At 40.4% G+C, this 23,649-nt stretch overlaps 1 protein-coding gene across 2 annotated transcripts in view; it reads right to left on the bottom strand.

The window, feature by feature from the left end:
- The window catches only part of RORA (RAR-related orphan receptor A), a 682,068-nt gene that overhangs the window by 66,021 nt on the left and 592,398 nt on the right, over positions 1-23,649 (bottom strand). Inside the window, exon 1 of one of the 2 annotated variants that reach the window (XM_004687723.1) lies at positions 23,413-23,484. The exons of the other annotated variant lie outside the window; for it this stretch is intronic. Within the exon in view, the coding sequence (XP_004687780.1) occupies positions 23,413-23,443 (31 nt within the window). The 5' untranslated portion in view covers positions 23,444-23,484. Of the gene's footprint in view, positions 1-23,412; positions 23,485-23,649 lie in introns of those variants that run through there. 2 annotated transcript variants of the gene reach the window in all.

Genomic DNA, 23,649 nt, shown 5'->3' with positions numbered 1-23,649 from the left:
ATTTCTTTCATTTTTCCTTGTAATACAAGTTTATCTTGAATATCAGCATTATTATCCCACTAGCAAACAGTTAATAAAATCTGGTAAGTCTTCCTAGTGTAAGTAAAAAAGACAAACACTCATGGAGGAGCAGTGGACAGTTGTTGAATGATAAAGTCAAGTAGTGGTGAAAGATCACTAAGCTTTGGTATTTTTAAATATGGATTTCAGATTGGATTAGGTTTGAACTCAGAAAAAGCATCCAGATTATGGCATTTCCTGGAGTATAAAGTAGGCTGATGAAATCATTTATAAAATCATATGCTTGTGGCTAGTGTCTTTTCAAACTTATTTCTTCTGGCCTATACAACCTAATCATTTGTGATAAGAGCTATTACATTCAGAAAATTGGTTGATTAAATTAATTATTGAAAGTGGCTTATTCATTTGCATCATCCCTTTAAAAAAAAAAAAACCAACCCAGAGTTTTCATTTTTATAAAGTTCAAGTTTTCTAAATGTTGAATAACAAATATGTAGCAGATACTCAATCTGGTTCTTAGTTCAACAAATGACGACAGTGATTTTGGACCTTAAGATAATTTGGGGGAAGAGGTGGTGGTTAAAAGTGACAACAGGACAAGAGCAAAGAAAACTGACAATGAGCCTTCTTATTTGCTAAATAATGAGTAAATGAAATAGCAGTGACCCACCCCAAAACTGAGATCATGTTTACAGTAAGGACAGCTCAAAGGATAAGTGACTGGAATAGGGGGAGGAGGAACAATACTGGAGTAAAAGAAGGACACAGACAAGCAGGATTTTCAGTAAGTTAAAACTACTGGTGACAAAGAATGGACAGAGGAAGACTGGGGAGCTGAGGTATCTCTTTATTCACAAATCAATGGAAACTATTCAAGCCAATATGATTTGATGTAGCAGATATTAACTTCAGCTAAAGTGATGCAAATACGTCAGCCAAACGAGAGCAAGATAAACAGGAGAAACCCACACTGGTTAAAGAGAACAGAGACTGACATTTAAAGACCAGATTAAAAGGATAGGAACAACTAGAGAAAAGTTAGACGATGTAAACAGGACATCCTTGAACAGGAGGGAGCTAAAGGAGAAAGATCCAGTGACCGCCTGCTTATTATACTCAAAGAAGAGATAGGAGAACTGATCACAGCCCACAGGTCACACAAATACAGCACTGGCCTTTAATACATATTTGCTGAATAACTAAATATGCATGAAAGTTCCATCTGGGAGATGACAGTAATGTAATATTTAATACAAGATGCATTAAGCTTTCTGTCCTTTGGAAATGCTTAAAATCATGAACGACTGTAATGATGATTTTAAAACTGATATCCATTTTGAGAAATTTCCATGAGCCTCCTCTTGTACCCCTGACACTGGTCCTGTCACAGATTCAATTAGGGAGTCATGCTACAGTAGTTGGAGTACTGGATAGAGAGTCAAGAGACCAAGCTTCCAAGCTGACTTTGCAGCCCCTCCCTGGTGGCGCAACAAGTTAAAGTGTAGAACTGCAAACTATCAGAAGTCACTTCCGCACAAGTTCAATCCCTAGCCAGGGAGGTGACCTACATGATACAATGGACCTCTCCTGACTGCTCACTGCTCCCCTCAGCAGTGTATTTCAGTCAATCTGCCTGTTCTGCCGCCCACTCTGTCTCTGGTGAATCCTCTCACCTACCCCCCATCCTGAACCTCTGGTTTGTACCCTGGTTCTGTATGCATATATAAATAAATCTTTAAAAAAAAATAAAAATATTGACTTTGCTATATGAAGAATGTGGTGCTGGGCTGGCCACTTAATCTCCCCGAGCTTGTGTTCTCTCTGGAGTAACAGGAGAGGCCTGGACTGGATCCTCCTGTGGAATGCAGTGTGTTACCATGTGAATCACAATTTTTACTCTGGTCCTATCCTGCCTACATGCCCAGAGTTGAATGGCAGGAAATGTTATTTTTTCCCTCTCTCCTCATTTTGTCTGCTAGTGGCTTGTCAACAGCACTTTATGTAATCAATTCTGGAAATGTTTACCCATCTGTATTATCTGAGGGTTGTTATTTACTGTTCCTCCTTTTTTTACTGTGTGTGGGGAGGAATTTCGATGTGCCTCTTGCAGGCTGGGAGACCACAGCAAACAAGGCTGGATTTTCACAATTCTCAGCATGCAGGGATACTGTTCTGTGGGCTTGTCTGACATAGTCTGAATTTATCATGATGTGTACTTGAAGTGGTTTCCTGTGTTTTTCTGTGTTTTTCAAGACTAAATTAAAGCCCAGGTGCCTATGGTTTTCCTTTGTGTTTTAACTCTCAGCTGGAGTGAATTTCCCCCCTCTTTTCTATGAAAATGCAAATAACCAGGAAATCAGAACTTTTGATCAAAATGCATGGCCTAGTTACTGAAGGGTTAAACTGATCTAGTAGTACTTATGCACTAAGTGATGTAAACATATGTAAACTCTTCACCACACTCTTAGACTAAGAAAAAAGAGCAGTGGAAGGCTCACAGTCAAAGAGAAGAAGAGTCTGATTCTAGCTCTTAACTGGCTAACTTATCCTGGGCACTGATTTCTAAATAGACTGGACTAGAGGACTTCTAGGGTTGCTTGTAGGTCTAAAATTCTTTAAAATTCCCAACTAGCTGGAAGGCTTTATTTATCTATTTATTTGTTTGTTTGCGATAGACTTTTACTCTTAATATGCCACCCTCCATGATCGAAATTCTGCTCCTAATTGGGGGGGGGGCATCAACAAAATTCACTCATCAGGACACTGTGGCAATACATAAATCCATGTGTATACTTTTCCATTATGCTGTTAAAGAGTAATGTATGTAAAGCCCAGGATGAGAGGGTGATTTATATGAACTGAAAAATATCCTAACTCAAACCTCTACATTGCATGTGAATTCCACAGGTCTGCAGAAAAGATTCTAGGCAGATTTTTCACCTCTTCATCAATATCCATGATTGGAATCTCCGGGCCTTAAATTTATACAGCAAAGCCAAGTAACTTTAAAAGTGGAAAGCAGCTCAGTAGTGGGCATCAAGTGGACTGCTTTGCTGGAGATAATAAAACCACATTTATGAAACACTTATGGATGGGCCAAGCTCTTAACTGTCTTCTCTCATTTAATCTCCAAAACAATGCATGGAGGGTGATGCCATTATTATTCTTAAAGACAGAGGAGAGCTGAGTGAATTAAGCCCCTGGTGCTTTGGTGTGGAAGTCCACTCATCCCTATCGGATGAACCTGCCAGATGCCAAGTGTTTATCTCGAATACTTGAAGGGGAAACAGCCAAGAGGCAGCTGGCAATGCTACTGACTTCTTCACGGTGTGGGCCTGAGTCCTGACTAATATATATATTAAATTGTGAGCATATCTTTAAATAAATGTATGCTCCAGCAACTCAAAATCAAACAACAATCTCCAATGTAATAATTATACCGGCTGCGACACGAGCCTAGCCGAGAGTGTATTTTTATTTTAACGAGCTTGAGTAAGTGCACAAGAGTGGGCTGAGCTTTTTGCTCGACAGTCAATACTTGAAAGCCGGCTCCAACCTTTAATTTAAGCATTCCCTTGGAGCAGCAACAGGGCTACCGGGTTTCCAGTATCAAAGACACACTCCTCCATCCTTTCATGGCCCGACTTCTGCTGTAAGCAGCGTGATTGAACTGCAGCAGCACAGAAACTTGTTTTCCCTCCTCTTGGCAGCACAAGCCAAAACACTACTGCCCCCATTCATCTTAGCGACATCATAATGAAGTCCCTGAATCAATTTATAACAAGTAAAGTGCAAAAAATCCATTGCAGGAGTCTTGTGGCGGGTGCCTTTCATACAGCTCGCAACAGCTCAGGCAAAGTGTCTGCGCAGAAACCGAAATCACACCCCAGAAGGGTCTTTCGCTACATCCAAAAAGCTCCCCCAACCCCCCTGAAATGATTAAGGGAAGAGAGATAGTGGGAACATCTGATTGTTCCTAATGATTCCGTGTGCCTTAAAAATGTTTGGCAACCTCCCCCAGTGGTTCGCAATCACCTTCTGCCTAAAGAACAAGTCCTCAGAATGACAGCCAGGCCTTTCAACGTCTGAACCCCACTGGCCTCCTCCAGCTGCCTCATCGCCTGCATCCCTATCGGACACATTGAACTACTCACTGTACCCAGACTCACCTCACTTGCTGTCTCACCTTTGAGAATTTTCACAAGCTCTACTCTTTGTTGGGAATAACATGCCTTGTTGTCAAAGCTCAACTAAGCCTTTTCCTCTTCCAAACAGCTGCTCCTAATGCCTTGGTTGGATGACAGCTCCCTGTCTGTCCATCATATGCCCCTTCACTCTGTCACTGTGATATAATTTCCACTGGTCTGGGAGCTCCTTGAAGGCAGGGGCTGTATATATATATATTTTCCATTTCTCTGCTTCTAGCACTTTGTACAGTGGCTGAATCACAGAGGGTACTTGATAATTATGTTCATATTTTGCATATCCCCACTTTATGGGAAGGTTCTGAAGAGTCCCCAGTCCAAATTTGCATGATGAGTGAACGTCTGAGTCTAGAACCATGTAATTTGTGAGACTCTCATGGCACTGTGTGCAGGGACAGACAGACTTGGCCTCCCATGGCAGCTGCATGCTGTTCTGTGTTCCTGGACGGCTGCCTTGCCTCTCTGAGTCTCAGCTTCCTCATTTATAGAAAGGGGGCTGAAAAGCTCATGTGAGGATTAAATATGCTAATCAATTTCCCAGTGCTGGCCACAGAAGTACCTTACAAATGACGTGGATTTTTTTTGTTTAAGATTTGTTTTTATTTATTTATGCACACAAGAACGGAGGTATAAGCCAGAGGTGCAGGAGTGAAAGGATTCACCAGTGACAGAGTGAGGAGCAGAACAGACAGATCTACTGAAAGGCACTGCTGAGGGGAGCAGTGGGAGAGAAAGGAGAGGTTTGCTGTGCCATGTGGGTCAGCTCCCTGGCTGGGGATTGAACTTATGTCGCAATGGCTGGCAATAGTTTGATAGCACTAAGACTTTAATCCCAGCACCACCAGGGAGGCTCCCACAAATGATAAGTTTTGAGCATGTATTTCTGCTTACTAAAACAGCAGGACTTGGAAAATGTGGAGTTAGAAGCCTTTTATGTTAGAAGAACTATCTTGCCCCTTTCATCAGCTCCTATCTGACCAGACCACAAATCATGTTTTGGGTTACCAGCAGAGGCCCCTGTTAAAATGCCTGTGTATCAGTTGAGATAAGATTGCATGAAATCACTCATTCTGGCCTCAAATGTGGGTACAGGAGCTGCACCTTCACAGGTGAGCATGGCACGATATTAGTCATATCACTTGTTCAGTGTCTGCTAGATACTGATACACCATAGTGACTTTTACTGTGTTCTTTCCTTCTTTCTAAAGCCCCCGTGAGATAATATACAATTTTCATGTTACAGGTGACAATACTGAGGTCTAGAGAGGTTCTATGACTTGCCTAAAATCCTAATGTTAGTATGTAGCACATTTTGGGCTTAAATCTCTATCTGGAAAAGCTTTCAAATCCATCCATAGGAACTGATGCTTATATTCCTCTCTTTCTATTCATTTGTCTATGTCACCTGGAAGAGCCAGGAGAGAAAGAACACAAACCTGACATACTGAGTTAGGGGAGAGGGAGTCAGCAGACAGGAGCGAGGCATTTCTTGATTTTTATATGGTGAGCAGGGGCCTCTGCCAGGACTTGTGCCAGTGGGTGCTGAGCCAGAAGACCACTGAGAGAACTCACAAGGATGACGGGCTTTGAAATCAGAGCCAGCTTGCCTGAGGCCATCCTTACCTAGGGCAGAACCTTAGCAAAGAGCTAAAAAGTACACAGAAAGCATAAGCCTTAGAAGAACTTTCTATTCTTATAACAATATCATCAAGTCTCATCACATTTTCCCCTATGCATAGGTCAATCAAAAGCCAGTCAAAAAGAAATAAGAAAAAAAAAAGAAAAAAAAGAAAAAGAAAAAGAAAACAGAAAGCTGTGAAGGTTGCCATCAAGGCTTATGATAGAATTACAGTGTTATGCACGTACTTGAAATAAATATATGCCTTTAGTTTCCCTTCTATAAAATTGTATATTCAATTCTATGTTTGTGCGGGAGAAGGGGAGGAGGGAAGGTCAAAGGAATTGAGAATAAACAAAATGTTTATTTAGCAACAGAGTGAAAAATTCCAAAGCCTCAAGTCTAGCGAATATTTTCAGCACTGTGAGTGTATTATTTACAAAAAAAAAAAGTACCAGTGTCTCTCTGTCTTTGTTATTTTTACTTAATAAGCTTTAAAAGGAAGCTTACATTAAAGCACAACATAAATACATAAATAGAACCAAATCATAATTTTAAGCCTGATGAAATTTCAAGGCATGAACACTGTCAGTTCAGATCAAGGAAAAAAATACTTTTGGCTTATAAATAATTTTCTATGTGTCAGAACCACTGAATCATACAAAACTCAATGTATAAAATTTAGTATTTTAAGTACACAGGCAAGAAAATGTTGGAAATGTAATAAAATACAAGGCCTAAAAAGAGTCATTTTACTTTGAAGAGGATAATTATCTTGGAGGTTTGGAGGAGGATTTGTTTTCTTTTTAAGCATGAGTAGGCATGTCGGTAGGGATTTCTCTAGCTCTGTATACAGGGGTGAAAACTTTGCCTCCCTGATAGCCTTTCTAAGGAGAGAGGCCGCTATCTGTTTCCTTCCTCTCCACTCCCATCCTTCCTCCACATTATCACTACAGCTTGTTCTGAAACTAGGCCATCTTACTCCTTTCAGCCCTTCCAATTTTGGGTAGGTTCAAGGAGGAAATGAGGTGTTTTCCTGCATCCAGGCTAGCTGTGCCACCTCTGTTTATTTACGCAGGGTGTGTGTTTCAGCTTATACCTGTAAGTGGCTAGTTAAACCATGCAGGGAGTAAGATATCCCAGTATTCTGAGACCAGTCTGGCTTCGAAGGCACCAATTCCTCTGTTAATTACAAGGGTCAGGAGCAAGATTCTGGAAATGAGGAATGTGCCAGAATGCATTTGTTCCCAGTTAACTGACAGCCTGTTGATAGGAAACCAAATGGAACCAAGACCTGGGTGCCCCTTATTTAATAATAACAAAGAGGATGACAGCTCAGCTTAAGGGGCAATGTAAATGTCTATATGTTAGTTGCCAACAAAGCGATTATAAAATTAAGAACAAGTATTTGGGCATTGTATTCTAACTGTACATTATTTCTTTCAGAGGAAGTTTCAGGGAAGGCTGGTCGTTCATTCATTTTATTAGTATAATGGAACTGATTCTGCCACGTGCATTAGAAGTTAGTTGAAGGCTTTGTGTGCATGTGTGTGTATGTGTTCTAGGTGCTGGTGGCTATGTGGGCAGGACCCTTCTCTCTTGCAGGAGGTCAGAGGGACTTTGGGTGTAGTGCCCATCACATGGTGGACAGAGCTGCCAGGGCTTTCTATCAACTACACACAGCAGCGAAATTCCCCAAATCACCTACATTGGTGGCAATAATCTTACATCTACCAGAAGGTGGATTAGTACATACAAAATATACTTTCCTTGGTGCAAGTTGAAATTAAAAAGGCAAACAGCAGCAATTTACTGCAATTTCTGCTAATGTAGGTTGAAGATGATTAAAGATAAATTGTAAAGCCTCTGTAAACCACACTTTAATACCAAAACTCTGCTATATTAAAAAGGAAAACAAAAACTGAAAGTGTAACATCAGCAATGACATTGGCCTTCCATTAGTCATCTAGCGGAGACTAGAAATAAAGATATAATAAAGTATTATAAAGAAAATGGGGATTATAAAATTTGTACCTGAATTTATGTTTGAAAGTACTCTGTTTACTATACAATTCATGGCTTATCTGCTAAATCTGCCTGAACTGAAACCTCCTTCTATTGTTATCTTGAACTCTGACAAAAATCTTCTGTGTCTCTTAGACTTAAGTGTAGAACAGCGATTCTCAAACTTGATGATATCTGGATCCTTTCACATTCTTTATAGCTCCTGAGAGCTTTTGTTTATGTGGGTTATATTTCAATAACGACTCTGTAAAAATGAAAACTGAGAACATTTATAATTATTTGATTTAAAATTAATTAAAAATATTTTGTGTCTTTTGGGCAGCTCCTTGGGAGTGAAATTGCTAACAACATCTATAAAAAAATCAGTACAACAGAACTAAGCAAAATAAACAGACAGCTATAAATCTGAGACATTCTGCCTAGGAGTGGGGAGGGAGAAGATAAAAAACACAGGTGGGAAGCGCACAAGGGATTGAGGTGATGGTGCACCAGTGAATTGGTGGTGAGAATTCTATGGGACTAAATCTGATATAAAACATATGCAAATATAGAAATTATTAAAAAAATAAAATTAATTAAAATAACCTTAATGAACTCATTGCATATTAATACGTATTATGAAAAATATATTTTCTCAACAAAAAATGTTAGAAGAATGCCGTATTTTTACATTTCTGCAACTCTCTAATCCCTGACTTAGTAGAAGACAAAGTAGATTCACATATCTGTTTCTATCTTTAATCTATTGTGATCTTTTAGTTGAAGTATGTCAAGAAAATCTGGCTACACATGGATATAAGGTTGGAAAATGGAGAAGTATTTTCACAGCCTTGTCAGAGAGTTCTGGACATTCTTTCATACACAAATATCCAACAAGTAGTAGTTTCTTGGGACTACTAAACTTGAAACAGTATCAGTAACTTTTTGTGCTCTATTAAATTGAAGTACATCATTATATTTGCACTCTGAATGAATCTTTCACCCAAGCATATTTTTATAAAAGCATGCATTGGTCACTTGGAAACTATTAATTCACTAAATTATGTAGCTCTTCCAGATGTTGACATACTTCATTACCAAATGTGACTACTTGATGTAATCACATTTATTAATATTACCACCTACATCTTCAGGAAAGTCTTTTAAGTATTGGGAAGTTGTCAAGTTTGTGGCACAAGATACCAGTGTTTCAAAATGCTAATATCTGCCTGAAAGCTGACATTTATTGGCAGGCAATACAGCCAACTGTTTCTTTTAAAATGATGGGCCATTTTGGTTTATTTTTGAGAAAATATATGACATACCTAAGTCTGAATAACCACAATTAGTGGGTCTAATGAGTAAAGTGGTATTCCATTCAAAAAGCAGCTCTTTCAGCTATTAAGTCAAACAATAGCACAGGGACATTCCCCTGAAGACAACATCCTGCTTTGGTAAAGAGCAGAAGTGCTTCATGTGTACTTCCCATTTTGTCATAAAGAATATTAAAAAAACTTGTACTCAAGGGTCAAAATTTAATAAACATAATAATTTTTACTGCTCCATCAAGGACATTCTCAAATGAACCTGGCCATGTTTTGTTAACAGCAAGTGCCCAGTGATGACAAATATAATAGCTAGGAGTATAGGCTGGTGTCACTGTCTTGACACCATGGTGTCAAGACTTTTACTGACCAATTCTTTGGCACTATTAATGCAAATGATCAGCACTGGGTAAAAAGGGTAAATACTATTTTAGCATTGTTATGCAAATGTTATTTATCTCTTGGACTCTTTAAAGGGCCTGGGGGATCCCCAAAAATCCTGGATCTCACTCTTGGAGCCACAGTGGCATAGACGGTGACTATAAATCCATTCTCTAATCTGCTCAATGCTGACATACTTGTCGGGTTCATGTAAAGAAGACTTAGAAGGTTTATTTCTGTCTCCACCCTCTTGCCCTCCCTGCTTAAAAAAAAAAAATTCCATTGTAGTAATTCAACATAAATTTGTGTGTACAGAACAAAGAAATTGCAATACTCTTGATTTCATCAGCATTTTTCTCCCTAACAAAGAAAACTATTCTAACAAGCTACTGGGAAAACTATCATGAGCTATAGGAAATATGACATGCTAAGTCTCCACTCTATCCCAGCTAACTCCCAATCCTCCCAAACCTTTCACTTCAGGGGTATTTGGGATGAGCTCTTAGTAGCATCCTTGGAAATAATTGGGTGTCCTAATTCAGCCACATGCAAATTAATGCTCCCCTAAAGAGGCCTTATTATAATTTCCAACCCTTGATGTCTACATAATCCCCTATAGTTCTTTAACTTCTTGCTTTCTAACTTCTGTTTACCGATGCACTACTTTTGTCAGCTCAGTATAGCATCAATTAGCAACACAGTTGTGTTTATTAGGTCTCCCTAGAGTCTGGAGAAAGCTGCTTTGTATTTATTAATGACTACACAGAGCACTACTATTTTTCAATAGCATTTTAAAATGAGTAAATTACTGAAGATGAACTGTAAAAGAATTTCACATTTCAAAAGCAAGCAAAAAAAAAGCATATTATTTCAAAACACTCTTAATACTAACTTGGTTAATTTTATTTTCAATTTGGTATCATGAGGGGTGGGGAAAGGCAAATCCAGACTCTTCTTCCTGTTCTACTTTTGGTATTTTAGAGTACACCCCATTTGAGTTAGAGAACTAAAGCACAGATCTGGTGATTAATTAGGAGCCAGTTTAACAGGTCTAAATTTCATTATCACACACACCTGTTAAGTAATGTGCACCTGATTCAGCAAAAAAATCCACCCACAAGGTTAATTTTGAAAGTTAAAAAGCAATCAAGAGAGAAAGACAGTCAAAACTCCACAAACTTAGGTCCAGTTTTATGTTCTCCAGTATTCAAAGCACCCAACTTGAAAATATATCCAATTTGTATTCTCTTATTTTGTGAATAATTCCCTGTATTATATTAGGTGAAGTTAGAGCTGCCCACGCTGGTACAGAATTCGCTACTTAAGGAAACCAGAGAGACCAATATCTCCTGCAATGAATCTTTCTTAACCAAACTAAAAGTGATGGGAAGCAATTACAGCGTTCATTTGCTCTGCTTTTATATTCCTGGTCATTTATGAAATGAAGACGCTGATCTGCAAAAATCACTTTGCATTCATGAAAGGAGCTCTGGGAGACCCCCCCCCAACACCCCCTCCCCCCAGCATCTGGCTAGGAGGCAGAAACATACCTCATGCACTTCCTTTGTCTTGCGCTCCTTCTTTGATGTGCAAGTCACTGGTGGAGTAAGCTGTGATCGCTTTGATGTTGAACTTCTAGACTTTATTGTTACTAGCATGCCTACAAGGAGAGCTGTCAGTCATTTCTTACATCTGAACAACCATGTTTCTTCACCACAACTCTTTTACAAGCATCAATCCTTAAATACATGTTTTCACATTCCTGCTGATTACCACGCTATCTTTGTTGGAGGAGGCTGTACTCAAATACAACGAAAGCACCCCCATTTTCTATAAACACCCGAAGGCGTCATCAGATGACTGGTAACCAACCTTCCACAAGAGAAGCCTGAGTGCAAAACATATTTCTAGCAAATGAAAACATTCTGAAAACACTCAAGACATCTTCACAGTCAAAATGAGTAGGTTAGCCAATATTTCCCCTAAATAGCCATTGAAAACACACAGAAACTTCCAAGCCACTTTAAAAGGGATTCTGAATGCCACAGCAGCAGAGGGTTTAGAAAGTCTGCCAAAACTTGGAGACATCTTAACTCATCTTAAACAACTTTGTTTCTCTGTAATAAGCACAACAAAACACTTCTGTTCTACGCAATTTTGCTTGTGCTTTTGAAACAAATTTCTGCCAACTCAATTATTTTGTTAAACAATGTCATTTTCAGAAGGTGCTTGCTGTTATGGATGTGACTTAAGTTAGTTCACGAGACTTCATGTCTAAGGCAAACATATGGATGTGTATACAATATGTGTAAAACTTCTCAAATATATACATGTAAAATAGGCCATATGCTCATCTCTAAAAAAAAATCTGTTGAAGAAGACATGGCTCCCATCAAATTTCCTTTTCAAGCTCCTTTATCACTTCCGGAAGCCTGGAATAGTAACAAACCCCACAGGGACAGTCCACACAAAAGGAAATAAAGTTAAGGTTCTTATATCACACCAGGCTGGTTTATGATGAACTACTATCTTTCTGAATAAATGTTTCAAAGAATCCCAAAGTCTTACAGATATCAGGCCTCAAAGAAGTACAATGATACTTTTCATGAAAGACCTTAGTTCTGTTATTCTCCTTCTACACTCTGGCCGCACAAGAGACACACTGTTTCTGCTTGCTAACGAAATGCAAACAATATATTAGGTTAGACTGGCTTTCTGGCTTGGAATATTTGATAAGAAATAAAATTACTGTTGTGTGCAATAGTTAAGACTATTCCAGGTTTCCATTTTTAAGCACCTTCCATATCCCGAGCCTTCGTAGTTTTTTAAGTCAACCATCAAAAATGAAAAGAGCTTTGGGCTAGTATGTGATAAATAAGGTATGACTATAATTTTGCTAGAACAAAGTCTAGGAATATTTATCATTAATATTAATGAAAACCTGCTTGTTCTTAAATTTATTTAAGTAGTCAGCAAAAAGTAATCACTTCTTTCTACCTTAAATGTTCACTTCCAAAAGGAATTTATTAGAGGACTGAGGCACCTGAATCAGTAGGGTAGACACAGGCATAAGAAAACAGAAGGCATTTTCTCAGTGGTGGTGGAACTTGGAGCCAGATTGACACAAGGGCTTCAGACAGCTTAGAGTTGAAGCAGGTGAAAGGTAAAAAAAATAATTTCTTCCAAGTCTTGTATGAGAAACTCGACTATTTTTCTGTTCTCATATTCTCCTGACCCACCCGCTGCTCCCCTCAGCAGTATACTTCATTGATCTGCTTGTTCTGCTCTCCACTCTGTCTTTGGTGAACCCTTTCAACACCCCTGCACCTCTTGCCTGTACCCCAGTTCTGTATGCATACATAAATATTAAAAAGAGAGAGAGAGGAGTTTCCAGCACTGTGCACTATTTCCCTGCCCTGGGGACTAATGACTCAAGCGTAAAAATGTGTTGGATTCAAGGGGTTTCTCAACCAGAATTGAGGGGTTACTCAATCAGCTTTTAAAAAATGAGCAACCCTTAAGTCCCAATAAAGTTAGAACCTCTAGTAGTAAAGTCTGGACTTGTATATTTTTAAAAGGCTTATTTAAAAAAAAAAAAAGGTTTTATAGTGTCTAGTGTGTGCAGACAAGGTTGAGAACTAAGAGATGAGATGAGCTATAGGCTCTTTTCTAGGTTTACCATAGAATCAAGTTCTGCATAGGTTGGAGAACACTTCTTGGATTCTGGTCCCTGATCCATGGAGGGATCCATGAATTGGAGTCCCTAATCCATGCCATTATACCGTTTGAATGTTGGTCTAGCTGTAGCCACTACCTGTGTTCACTTATATGCTTACTAGGGAAGGTCTGTCTCTTCCCATCAGCATGCACACCCCCAGAAACCAGAAAGGAAGTCTGCTGTATTCACTGCTATCCCTATAGCATCACATTGGCCACAGCAGTGGGATACTGTACCACTTTAGGAAGTAAAAGGGAGCTTGAGCCATGGTGTGGACAGGTAGGCTGTTTTTCTTCACACCAACCAGAACATTGCTACTTTTTATCTTTCACCAGCCTAGAATCTAAGGTGTCTGAAACTGTGTCAGTTTGGTTCCAACTTCCACCACCAGCAGGGTGAGAAACATCATTTTATAAATAGGAACCAGCGGAGAGCTCTCAGGACACTAAAATCTGTACCATATTGCTGAAAAAAGCAACACAGAGCAGACATCACTGTTCCCACCCGAGGCTGGCTTGGTTTCTGCAGGACACTTGCCAGATTGCCCCCATTTAATGGGTGCAAGAGTCTCAAGACCCAGGGGGAGGACTCCTGGAGAACAGGCTCAAAGTCAGGGCTCCCAGCCAAGATTATACAGAAAAGTACCACAGGCACCTTCAGCACCAAAGCAGTGTCAGGGGCCACTCCTATTGGGGCCATTTGGGTGAGATATTTGGAGTATGCTCACTCCCTACTACACACTTGATTGCCAATAAGACCAAGACAACCAGAAGAACATCTCATGTGTCTTAATAGCATCCAAACAATGGCAGAAATTGCTCAAGTTGGCCACCTCTTCCACTCTGAATGGACATCTAAGTGGACTATAAAATAAAAGCTTATACTGCCCTTAATATCATTTACCTTTCTGAGCTTCACTTTCCTTATTAGAGAAAGGGTAGGACTAGACTAGAAAAGAGGTTTGAAAACATGTGTGAGTTTTGGTCACTAGGACTTTTTATTTTTTAAGATTTATTTATTTATGTATACAGAACTGGGGTACAGGCCAGAGGTGCAGGGTTGGTGAGAGGCTTCACCAGAGATAGAGTGGGGAACAGAACAGGCAGATCGAGGAAGTACACTGCTGAGGGGAACAGCGGGCGGGTCAGGAAGGGTCTGCTGCACCATGTGGGTCACCTTCAAGGCCGGGGATGGAACCTTCAGTGAAGCTGCTGTGGTCAGCTTGCAGTGCTGCGTCATAACCCGTTGCACCACCAGGGAGGGCCTCACTAGGACTTTTTACAAACTTCAATTCCTTGATTTCACCCAGGCCATCATAAGAATATATACAGGGGGTGGTGGAGGGTGGGCACTGATATTTTAAATGCTTCCTTGCTGACTGTGAAGATCAATGATACTGGGAACCACTGAAGCACCATGGAAACTTACTGCTATTCCGGAGGTACAGATTTTAGTGTTTGTTTTCAGTGGTACGTAGCTCATGCATGCAGAGAACCACTGCATTAGAAACACCTGTGTCTCAGCAAATTTCATGCTTTTCCAGGTGCAGGACTCCTGCCCAATGGAATCCAGCCTTTCCAAGGGTATAGGTGGGTATAGGTAAAAAGTAGTCCAAAGTTTCAAAGCCACCGCTTAGGTAAGATTTTATAGCTCATTTGGCAGAAATCATGTTCAAGCATAAGTATAATGATCAGCTTTACCCAATTATATCAACATGTCATTGCATCTCGCAAAATCTCCTTTGAATTTTCAATGGCATGTAGCTATAGTAACTGCAAATCAATAAGTCCAGTTGTCTTAAAGCATCCTAGTGAGTCAATTTCTCAGTTCATACTTTAAACGCTGATTCATGGCAGAAGGTGTCTCAGGTCTGTGATAAAAGCACACAGATGGCACCTGAAAAATGCAGCACTCAAAGGTATTTGCTAGAACAAATTTACTTAATCATTATTAGTTCTACTCCATGTTCTATAAAAGATCTGACATGAGAAAAATAAAAAAAAAAAACCAACTGAAAAACGAAAATAACATTCTGTGAAAAAATATTTCTCGTGTGGTAAAGAATCACACTTCTGGGTGGCGCACTTTGAAAAAAACGGTTTGCTTCAAATAACTGATGTGAAACTTAACCACAAGTCTTCCTTTCTGAACCACTATCTCATTTCTATGATGGAAAAGGCTAAACAGTAGGTTTTCCTTGCTTTCTTTCCTTCTTTGCTTTTCACCTAAGGGCAAGACTTCATCTTTCCAGCAGGAACAAGTGAACACTGTCATCTTTTAAGATCTTGGTGCTTGTCTGTCTTTAACATTACCCTGGCTATTCCAACTCAGCTCAGAAGTCTTGACTTCTGGAGCAATGCAAAATTCACATAAATTTGCTGTCTCATCCATCTGTATAGCATCGTTAATAAATGATGTTTAAGGAAAAAGGAAGATGGATACTTATTTTTTTCTTATTCTAACACAGAAATCAGGTTGTCTTATAGTTGTTTTATAGTTGATATATTATCAAAATCTAAACTTAAAATTCACCCGTATTATCTGTTTTCCTAATAGCAATACAAATACTTTACTTTGTACTGCTTTAAAATATAAATACTACGAGTGGCCTAAGAACACACCATTTTTCTGATAAATGGTATATTAACCATATGAATTAGTCATCAGCCTTCAGAACCCAAAGGACTGATAGTTTTGCATCTATATTTAAAATTGTGGCCCTCTCATGTGGCACAGTGGGTTAAAGCACAGCATTAAGAAGCTAAAGCCACTTCAGCACGAGTTCAAGTCCTGGCCCAAAGGTGATCCACATGGTGCGGCAGACTTCTCCTGACCTGCCCGCTGCTCCCCTCAGCAGTGTACTTCATCAGTGGGCCTGTTCTGCTCCCCACTGTGTCTCTGGCGAATCCTCTCACTGCCCCTGCACCTTTGGCCTGTACCCCAGTTCTGTATGCATAAATAAAATAAATCTTAAAAAAAAAACAAAACGGTTTTATTACCAAAACAGTAACACTAGTTTTCTCTAAGTGTTCATCGTTTTTGAAAACAAAAAAAAGTTCTTGATTTAAAAAGGGAAAATACTAGATTTTGTTGACTAAATGCCTATTTCTTGTTAAAAAATATTAGCAATTAAAAGAATTCAAATTCTAAAAAATGTGTAAGGCTATAAAATATTATTATAATTGTTTACTTTTCATGTGGAGCTGAATTTTATATATCAACTATCTTTTTTTTTTAATTCCCTATTTCCTTCAAGCAAATTTTACAACTTCACTATCTCCCCCACAATTAAATTTCTAATATCATATAAAACAAGGAGACTTACACTTTTGAATTTGATGTGGAGTGCCCCATAGCAACTGAGAAAATAATTTCAACCTTTGACCTTTTCCTCTAGCCTGATGGGAAATTCATTAGCACCATTATGGCCTTCAGCGTTCCATGAGTAGTCAACCACTAGAGGGCAGCCTTATCTCAGATCTGAACCTACACTGGCGAAAACATTTCATAAAAGCTTCTAATGTTCCTTTAATTATTTTTGCAATACCTTTGATTTTCTGGACATTTAATAACCAACTTCAGATGAGAATAGATGATTTCAGGGTTATGCGACCATAGACAAATAATAATCAGCTCAGTTCATCTGAAAGTATTCCTAAGTAGGTCAAAAAGTCTACGTTCACAAATTACAATATTATGAAGAAAGGTTATGGGATGGCTTAAAGACACAATCTTTAAGCTAAATTTAAATTAGCTTATGATTCTTAAAATTTTTAATCTGTATTCTTCACTCATCAAGTATTAGTTATAACTTAATCATACCATAACTAGCATTCGGGTTATACTTCCTGGCACCAATTTTTCAAGGGGTTCTACAGAAATTGAAGTGAATTTGAGGAAGAAACTAAGGTTTTGGAAGGCTTAATGAACAAAATGGGGTGTAGAGGGGCAGCAAAGATGTAAGAGTTAGAGGGCAGAGGTAGAGGTGTGTATGTTAGCGCTATTAGTCTTTATATAACTGATAACCTTTCATGTGAAAGTTGGACTAAAGGTTCCAAAAGGAAGGATCAGAATTAGGAATTAAAAGTACAAAAGAGAGATTTTTATTTGATATAAGAAGAATGTCCCAATTTAAGATAAAATAAGCTACATCTAATGAGATTGCGTTTTTCTATCATAGATGTTCGAGCATATCCAGACAACCATTTGAAAGGAATGCTCTGGAAAGGAACCAAATGTTAATAAGGATATGTATCTGAATGGTTTTTAAGGTTTCCTCTCTTCCCAAGGCTTTATAAAAAAAGTACTTATTTGCTTTTATTCAAGCATATGCCAACCCAGCGGCCAGAATGGTAAGCACCCATCCAGTGACACACGAGCTTTTGTAGAGCTATCTACTCGGAAACTTGTGTGTGTGTGAACTCCTAAAAACAACAGATTTATCAATCATGCCCCTTAACTGTCATGGAAACAACCACAAAAGTACTCACAAGTTCAAGGATTCATAAATGTTCTACAACCTAAAGGCATATTAAAATTAGAGGATGCATTTGTGAATGCTTTCTTTGCCTAAAAGATAAATCTCTTGACCAATTGTATCATAACAGAGAAAGGCTGCACAGCTTTGCTGCAAACTTGCTGGTGTTCTGCATTCTTTAAGAAAGTAATGCTGGGTCTCCCTAGTGGTGCAGGGGTTAAAGTTTCAGCAACTGCAGCATGAGTTTGATCCAGGCCAGGGGAATCATCCTCTTGTTTCCCCTCAGCAGTGTATTTCAGTAGATCTGCCAGTTTGCTTCCTACTCTGTCTCTGGTTAATCCTCTCACCCCAGCCCCCACCTCTGGCCTAAAACCCAGTTTTTGTATGCACAAACAAATAAAAATAAACCTTAAAAAAAAGAAAGTAATGCTTACGTTTCACTCAGATACTCTTGTAACAAGCAGACTTAATGAAAATCATGGATGAAAAGAGCTAATGATAAGCAAATAAGAATAACCCCATTTGTACCAAATTGATTTTATTAAATAGTAATTTAAAGATATTAGACTCAGCAAAGCATTACATAATTGAATCTATTTTTTCCCTTATAAATGCCAGAGTTATAATTTCTACTAACTAGAGACAAAGTTATATCCAGGACAGTTTCACAGCTTCCTCCAGAGTGGCAGCATCAGAAGAGAGAACTTAGGGTTTTATTCCTTGGTTTACCACATATTAGCTGGGAAAGCTTGGCTGTAGCACATAACCTATGTGAGCCTCAGTTTCTTTAGCTAAAACAGATGATGACTTTCCAAGGACAAAATGAGATGAATGTTTGTAAACCATACAGGACAAAGCAAATACAGGTTAACATCATCCTTCTATTTGTGACCTGCCCAGTAAACTTCAGAAGTAATGAAATCAAAAGCAAAAAAACCAAAATTGCTGACAAACCTAGAGAATCAACTTTGGATTACTTTCTATACTCAGAGACGGAAGATTTTAAAGTCATCATCCTGTATCATACTATGAGGAGAGCTAACAAAGGTTGCTTAAAAAAAAGGAAATCCAGAAACAAAAGATTTGCACTCCTTCCTTGCTTTTTGCCCCCTGGCTGATATATGCTATTATCTGTCTAGTTGGACTTCTTATCTATGGACATAACATTCAGACAACTTATAGAAAAAGCATGTTCCATCATGTCACACAAAATACTGAAAGATTTAAAAAAAAAAAAAAGCAGTAGCAGCTGCAGCTCTAAGATGATCTCTAAGTCCACAACTCAAAGACTGTGGTGAAAGGGAACTCTGAGCCAGAGAAGTGAAAAAGAACTTGTAAATCATTCTTCACAGGGTCAATATGTGGTCTTTGAGATAATATCAAATGTCAATTTACACCTGTGTTGTGAGAGTGGATCTCTCCAAATGATTTTTTTTTTACCCCAGAAACAGTGTAGCTGCTGAAACTGAGAATCTAGTTATACTTTTAAAGACTACATGTGAAATATAAAATATAAAAATTCTTCATTTCTTACTGATGAACAATGCGAACATTTAGAATGCATAGAATGCATGTAGAGAACATTCCTACTACAAAGTATTCTTAGAAGACTTGCTTCATAGAATGGATTTTATTAATTGCTGGGAAAATTTAAGAAAATTTTAAGAAAACTAAACAACTCCTGCAGATCGCTCTCTTCTACCCCTCACCCCCTAGTTATCATCCATCCAGTAATTTTTTTTATTCCAGTAAGTGGTCATTTTAAAATGTTATTTTCTTAGACTTCCCAGAGCAAATTACAAAGTGGCTAGGTGCTATTGCAGGTGCTTTGCAATTATTTACTTGCTGATCTCATTCATTTTATTGTGGTTCACTTTGCTGGGAAGAAAAGATGGGAGAAAAGGAGTCTAGCAAGGACTATTAATAAATTAGATACGTAAAATCACTAGATTTAAATCACATAATACATACGGTATTCATTTTATATGCATATATGTATGCTCACATAGACATAAGATTACTTATATGTAGAATTTTATTATTTTATAAACTAGGCAGCATTACAGAAATTACATGGTACTCAATTCAAATTGAGCACAGTGGTTTATTTGAGTGTGATATTGCCTTGCAATCCAATGATGTCACCAAAATATATAAAATCAAAAGGCAAGGTGGGGGCAGAGAAGGGCTAAAGAGGTTGCTCATGAACATGATGCTTTCAAGATACTCTCTGCTTCAGAGAGGGTCCTAGCTACCTACCCTCCCATGAACAAATAGATTCAGAGATCGTCTTTGTCTTTAGAGGAACTTCAACCCTCCTTGCTGGATAAGTACTCTGCTCCTCAGAGCAGTCATTTAATTTCTTGTTTCAAAGTCCAGCCACCACCCCGCTCCCAATTCTACTCCTCAAAGGCCACAAAAGTGGGACCAAAATCCCAGCTAAAGACCTCACTGAGACAGTGCTTAACATAAAACCAGGAAAAAAAATCAAGTTTCGTTTGGTAAAAAGAAAGGTCAAATTCTTCAAAACTATAATACCAGATTTCCTAGAATTGGAAATACTACTAAATCAACAACACTCAATGTACAGTGTGTTCAAAGCAATAAGGTGCCTTGTATTTGAACATGAATTAAGCTGGGGGAAGAATCTTTTCTGAGACAGAAATTCCCTTTAAGCCTCCCTTCACACTCATAACTCCACTTACATGAACAGAGGGTGAGGACTCACACGATACAAACCGGTATATAAGCTACTGAACTGATGAAGAGCTCGCTGGTCCTTTCAGCACTGGCTGCTGCCTGGTCAATGCATTTGCATGATGAGTGGAACAAGTGCTGCCCTGATTATACATGTTGCTGTTGGCTCTTTCTGTTTGCCCAAGCAATCCAAATGGCATTAGAATTTTGTTGTTAATTAAACAAAAAACAAAACTGAGGGATAAGACTAGAGTTGCTCAAATGAAGATTTATTACCTCTAAGCAAGAAACCACTTTAAGTCTAAACTTATTTGACAACTAACACAAAGGATTTTCTTCTTTGGAAAGTTCAAAAGGCCTGATTTAATGATGTTTAAAAAAACATAAGTAAATCAGTCAACAAAGAGAATGTTTCTCTTTTATGGTTGCTTGTTCTCTCCTCCCCCAGCACATGCATACACATACCAAAAAGCTATGCTGCAAAGGCTGTTTCAGTTTTGTCTGAAAAATCTAATTATATAAACTCTCTTACATATGAAACCAATTTAACTATTAAAACTGAGAAGCAGTAGGGAAGTATTTAATATGATTTTGGGCCAGTTTTTTTCCCCTTAAATCTGATATGGAAACATTTATAGCATTCCTCATTTTCCCACAAACTATTTTGCTTCAATTTAAATTTGCACCAAAGCAAGATAATCCCATTAAAACACAGGATGTTATGATAATGGGAATGATATATTCTAATTGCCTAAATGCATTTCACCCGCCCCCCAGGGCTTATAGAAAAACTGCATTGCCAGTACTTCCGAGCTTCTTTTCTCAAAGTTCACCATGAATCTATTATCTTATGGCAGCCAGAGGTCACTCCAAGACAAATGTGTGGGTTACAGCTTTTGGGGCACTATGGTGATGGCGTGATGATTATTTTACTAAGGGATAGTAAGAACCCCATTTTGTCCTGAAACTTCAAACACAAACACCTATGTACTTGGAGACATCTAAATTGCAGTATAAAAATGTACTCAATTGTTCGGTGGCTACCAGCTCCTTAAGGGAAATAGTCTTAGACTCTAATCCTCCCCTCAACCAACACAAATTATGCCAAATAAGATGGCTAAGGACTGGCATGGACACCTCCCAAATAGCAAAATGCATTTTATGTCATAAAGAGAAAACAAGGCGGGGAGCAATGTCTTCACTACAAAGGCTGTTTGAGTCGTTTTACTCTTACAGGATTAATGAAACACAGGAAATAGCATAAAAGTTTTTTTTTTTTTTTGGGAAGGGAGGGGAGGAGCATAGATTTCTTTTACATAAGAAGTCGGTAAGATAATCTTACCTTTTTTTTTTTTAAATTTTCAGAATGACTCTAAGTGCTTAAGAACGTGGCTCACAGGGAGGTTTTCTGTCTTTTACTTTATCACTTGCATCCTAAAAATGATTAAATCCTATTTTCCACAAGCCACAGGAGAAAAAATTTGCTGAGCGCACGTCGAATAGAAAGATTTCATCTTAAGCAGCTCACCTTCACGTCCAGTACGTTTCGCCCTGTTAATAATTAATAAAAGGATGCCACCCAGTCCCCAGTGGAGAAAGGCAAAGCTCGGTGATCCGAAAGTAAACCCAGAGCGGACACCGAACTGGTGTCCTTCATCCTAGGATTGCAACAAAACCTCAACCTCACAAACATTTAGTGAGCGCCTGGCTTCCGCACGGACGGGCAGAGCCCGCAGGCCAGTCTAGATCTGCAAAAATGCTGCGCTTTAGGGGAGCCCTGTCCAACGCAAACAGATGGGCTCTAAATCCCCACTCCCATTGGCGGGGTCTGCGAATCCGCTCAGCCAGATTATCTCCTCCGAGGACGGTGCTGGCTCACTAGTGGGAAGCCGCCGAGTTTCTCCCGGGCTGTTTGCAACAGTCCTAAGAGCGAGTCTCGGTGTCTTTGGGCCGCTCAGGAGATTTCCTGCACACCTCCCAACTCTGACTTTCCAATTAGAAACTTCCCTGACTTGCCACGGTTTCTTTCTTCTTCTCCACTGAGAACCTCGCCAGTCCTGTCTTCAACCTGCACCCCAGTGCCATCCCTCCACCAACCCGGCTAAGGAATCTCAACCAGGGTTGAAGGCCCGGCGGGAAGACTTAGCCGAGACCAATTTGAGCCGGTCGGTCCTCCCGGCGGTCTAACCTCCACCACTGCCCGCGAATTCCGTGGGCAGATAAGTTGCCTCCCCACATCCATCCACAACCAAACTATCAAGCCGGCTGAGGGGGTTTCTGCGCTGTGGCTGCGGGCGGCCGCAGAGGGAGTCATGGAATGCTGGAGAAGCCCGTCTCCCTCCCGCCTGGGAGCTTTCGGAAGTGGCCTCAGTGGGACGCAGCGCTGACCGGCCGCACTTTCCTGGTCCGCCGCCACTCCGGCCGAGCCGAGCCACCAAGTGTGGGGGGGGAGAGGGGGGAGGAAGGCGCAAGGCCCGGGGCGCTGACCAGTCCCCAGGGATGACATCGCGTCCGCGCGCACGCACGGCCCGGCCGCAGCGCCTCCCCTACGTAGGCCGGAGCTGTCCCGGGTGCGGGCCCGTGGGGCCGGCCGAAGGCGCCCGGGCTCCCTCGGAGCTCCCCAGACCCACCCCTCTCTTCCAGAAGCGCAGCGACTCCAGGCAAACTTTCTTCCCGGAGCCCCGCCGGGTGCCAGGCGGACCCAGACGAATGACAAGGACCCGAAGGGGCGGAAGAGGGGGGTCCAGCCCTTCTGCGGTTTCCCCCAACAGGAGGCAGACCGATTCGCCGGCGGGGCTCAGGTGTTGCCACCGCGGTGGCCCAGCAGGCCCCGGCGGGGCTCCGGAGTCGAGCCCCGGGCGGTACGTGCGTTCGGGCAGGCGCGCCCACCCCTCCCCCTGCGCACCCGTCTCCCCGCCCCCCGGAGCAGCCAGCCCACCCGGCCCCGGCGGGGCGCCTGGACTCACCTTTCATCGCTGCGATCACAAAATACATCATTTAAGCCGCGGTGCGGAGAGCGCAGGGAGAGCCGATGGTCCGACCCCGGAGCCCCCTCTGCCGCCGCCGCGCCGCCGCCGCCCGAGCCACAGCAGCAGCTGCCGCAGCTGCCCGCCCGCCGAGAGCCATCCCGAGCCATAAGAGGCTCCATGTGACCGGCTGACATCACGGCCGCCGCTCTGTTTACACCGCGCCCCTCCGCTTCC

Source organism: Condylura cristata, unplaced genomic scaffold, assembly GCF_000260355.1.
Source record: "Condylura cristata isolate star-nosed mole 26May11 unplaced genomic scaffold, ConCri1.0 scaffold00023, whole genome shotgun sequence".
Taxonomy (NCBI): Eukaryota; Metazoa; Chordata; class Mammalia; order Eulipotyphla; family Talpidae; genus Condylura; species Condylura cristata.
The sequence above is the reverse complement of the archived record's forward strand: the minus strand, read 5'-3'. Positions and strand labels throughout refer to the sequence as shown.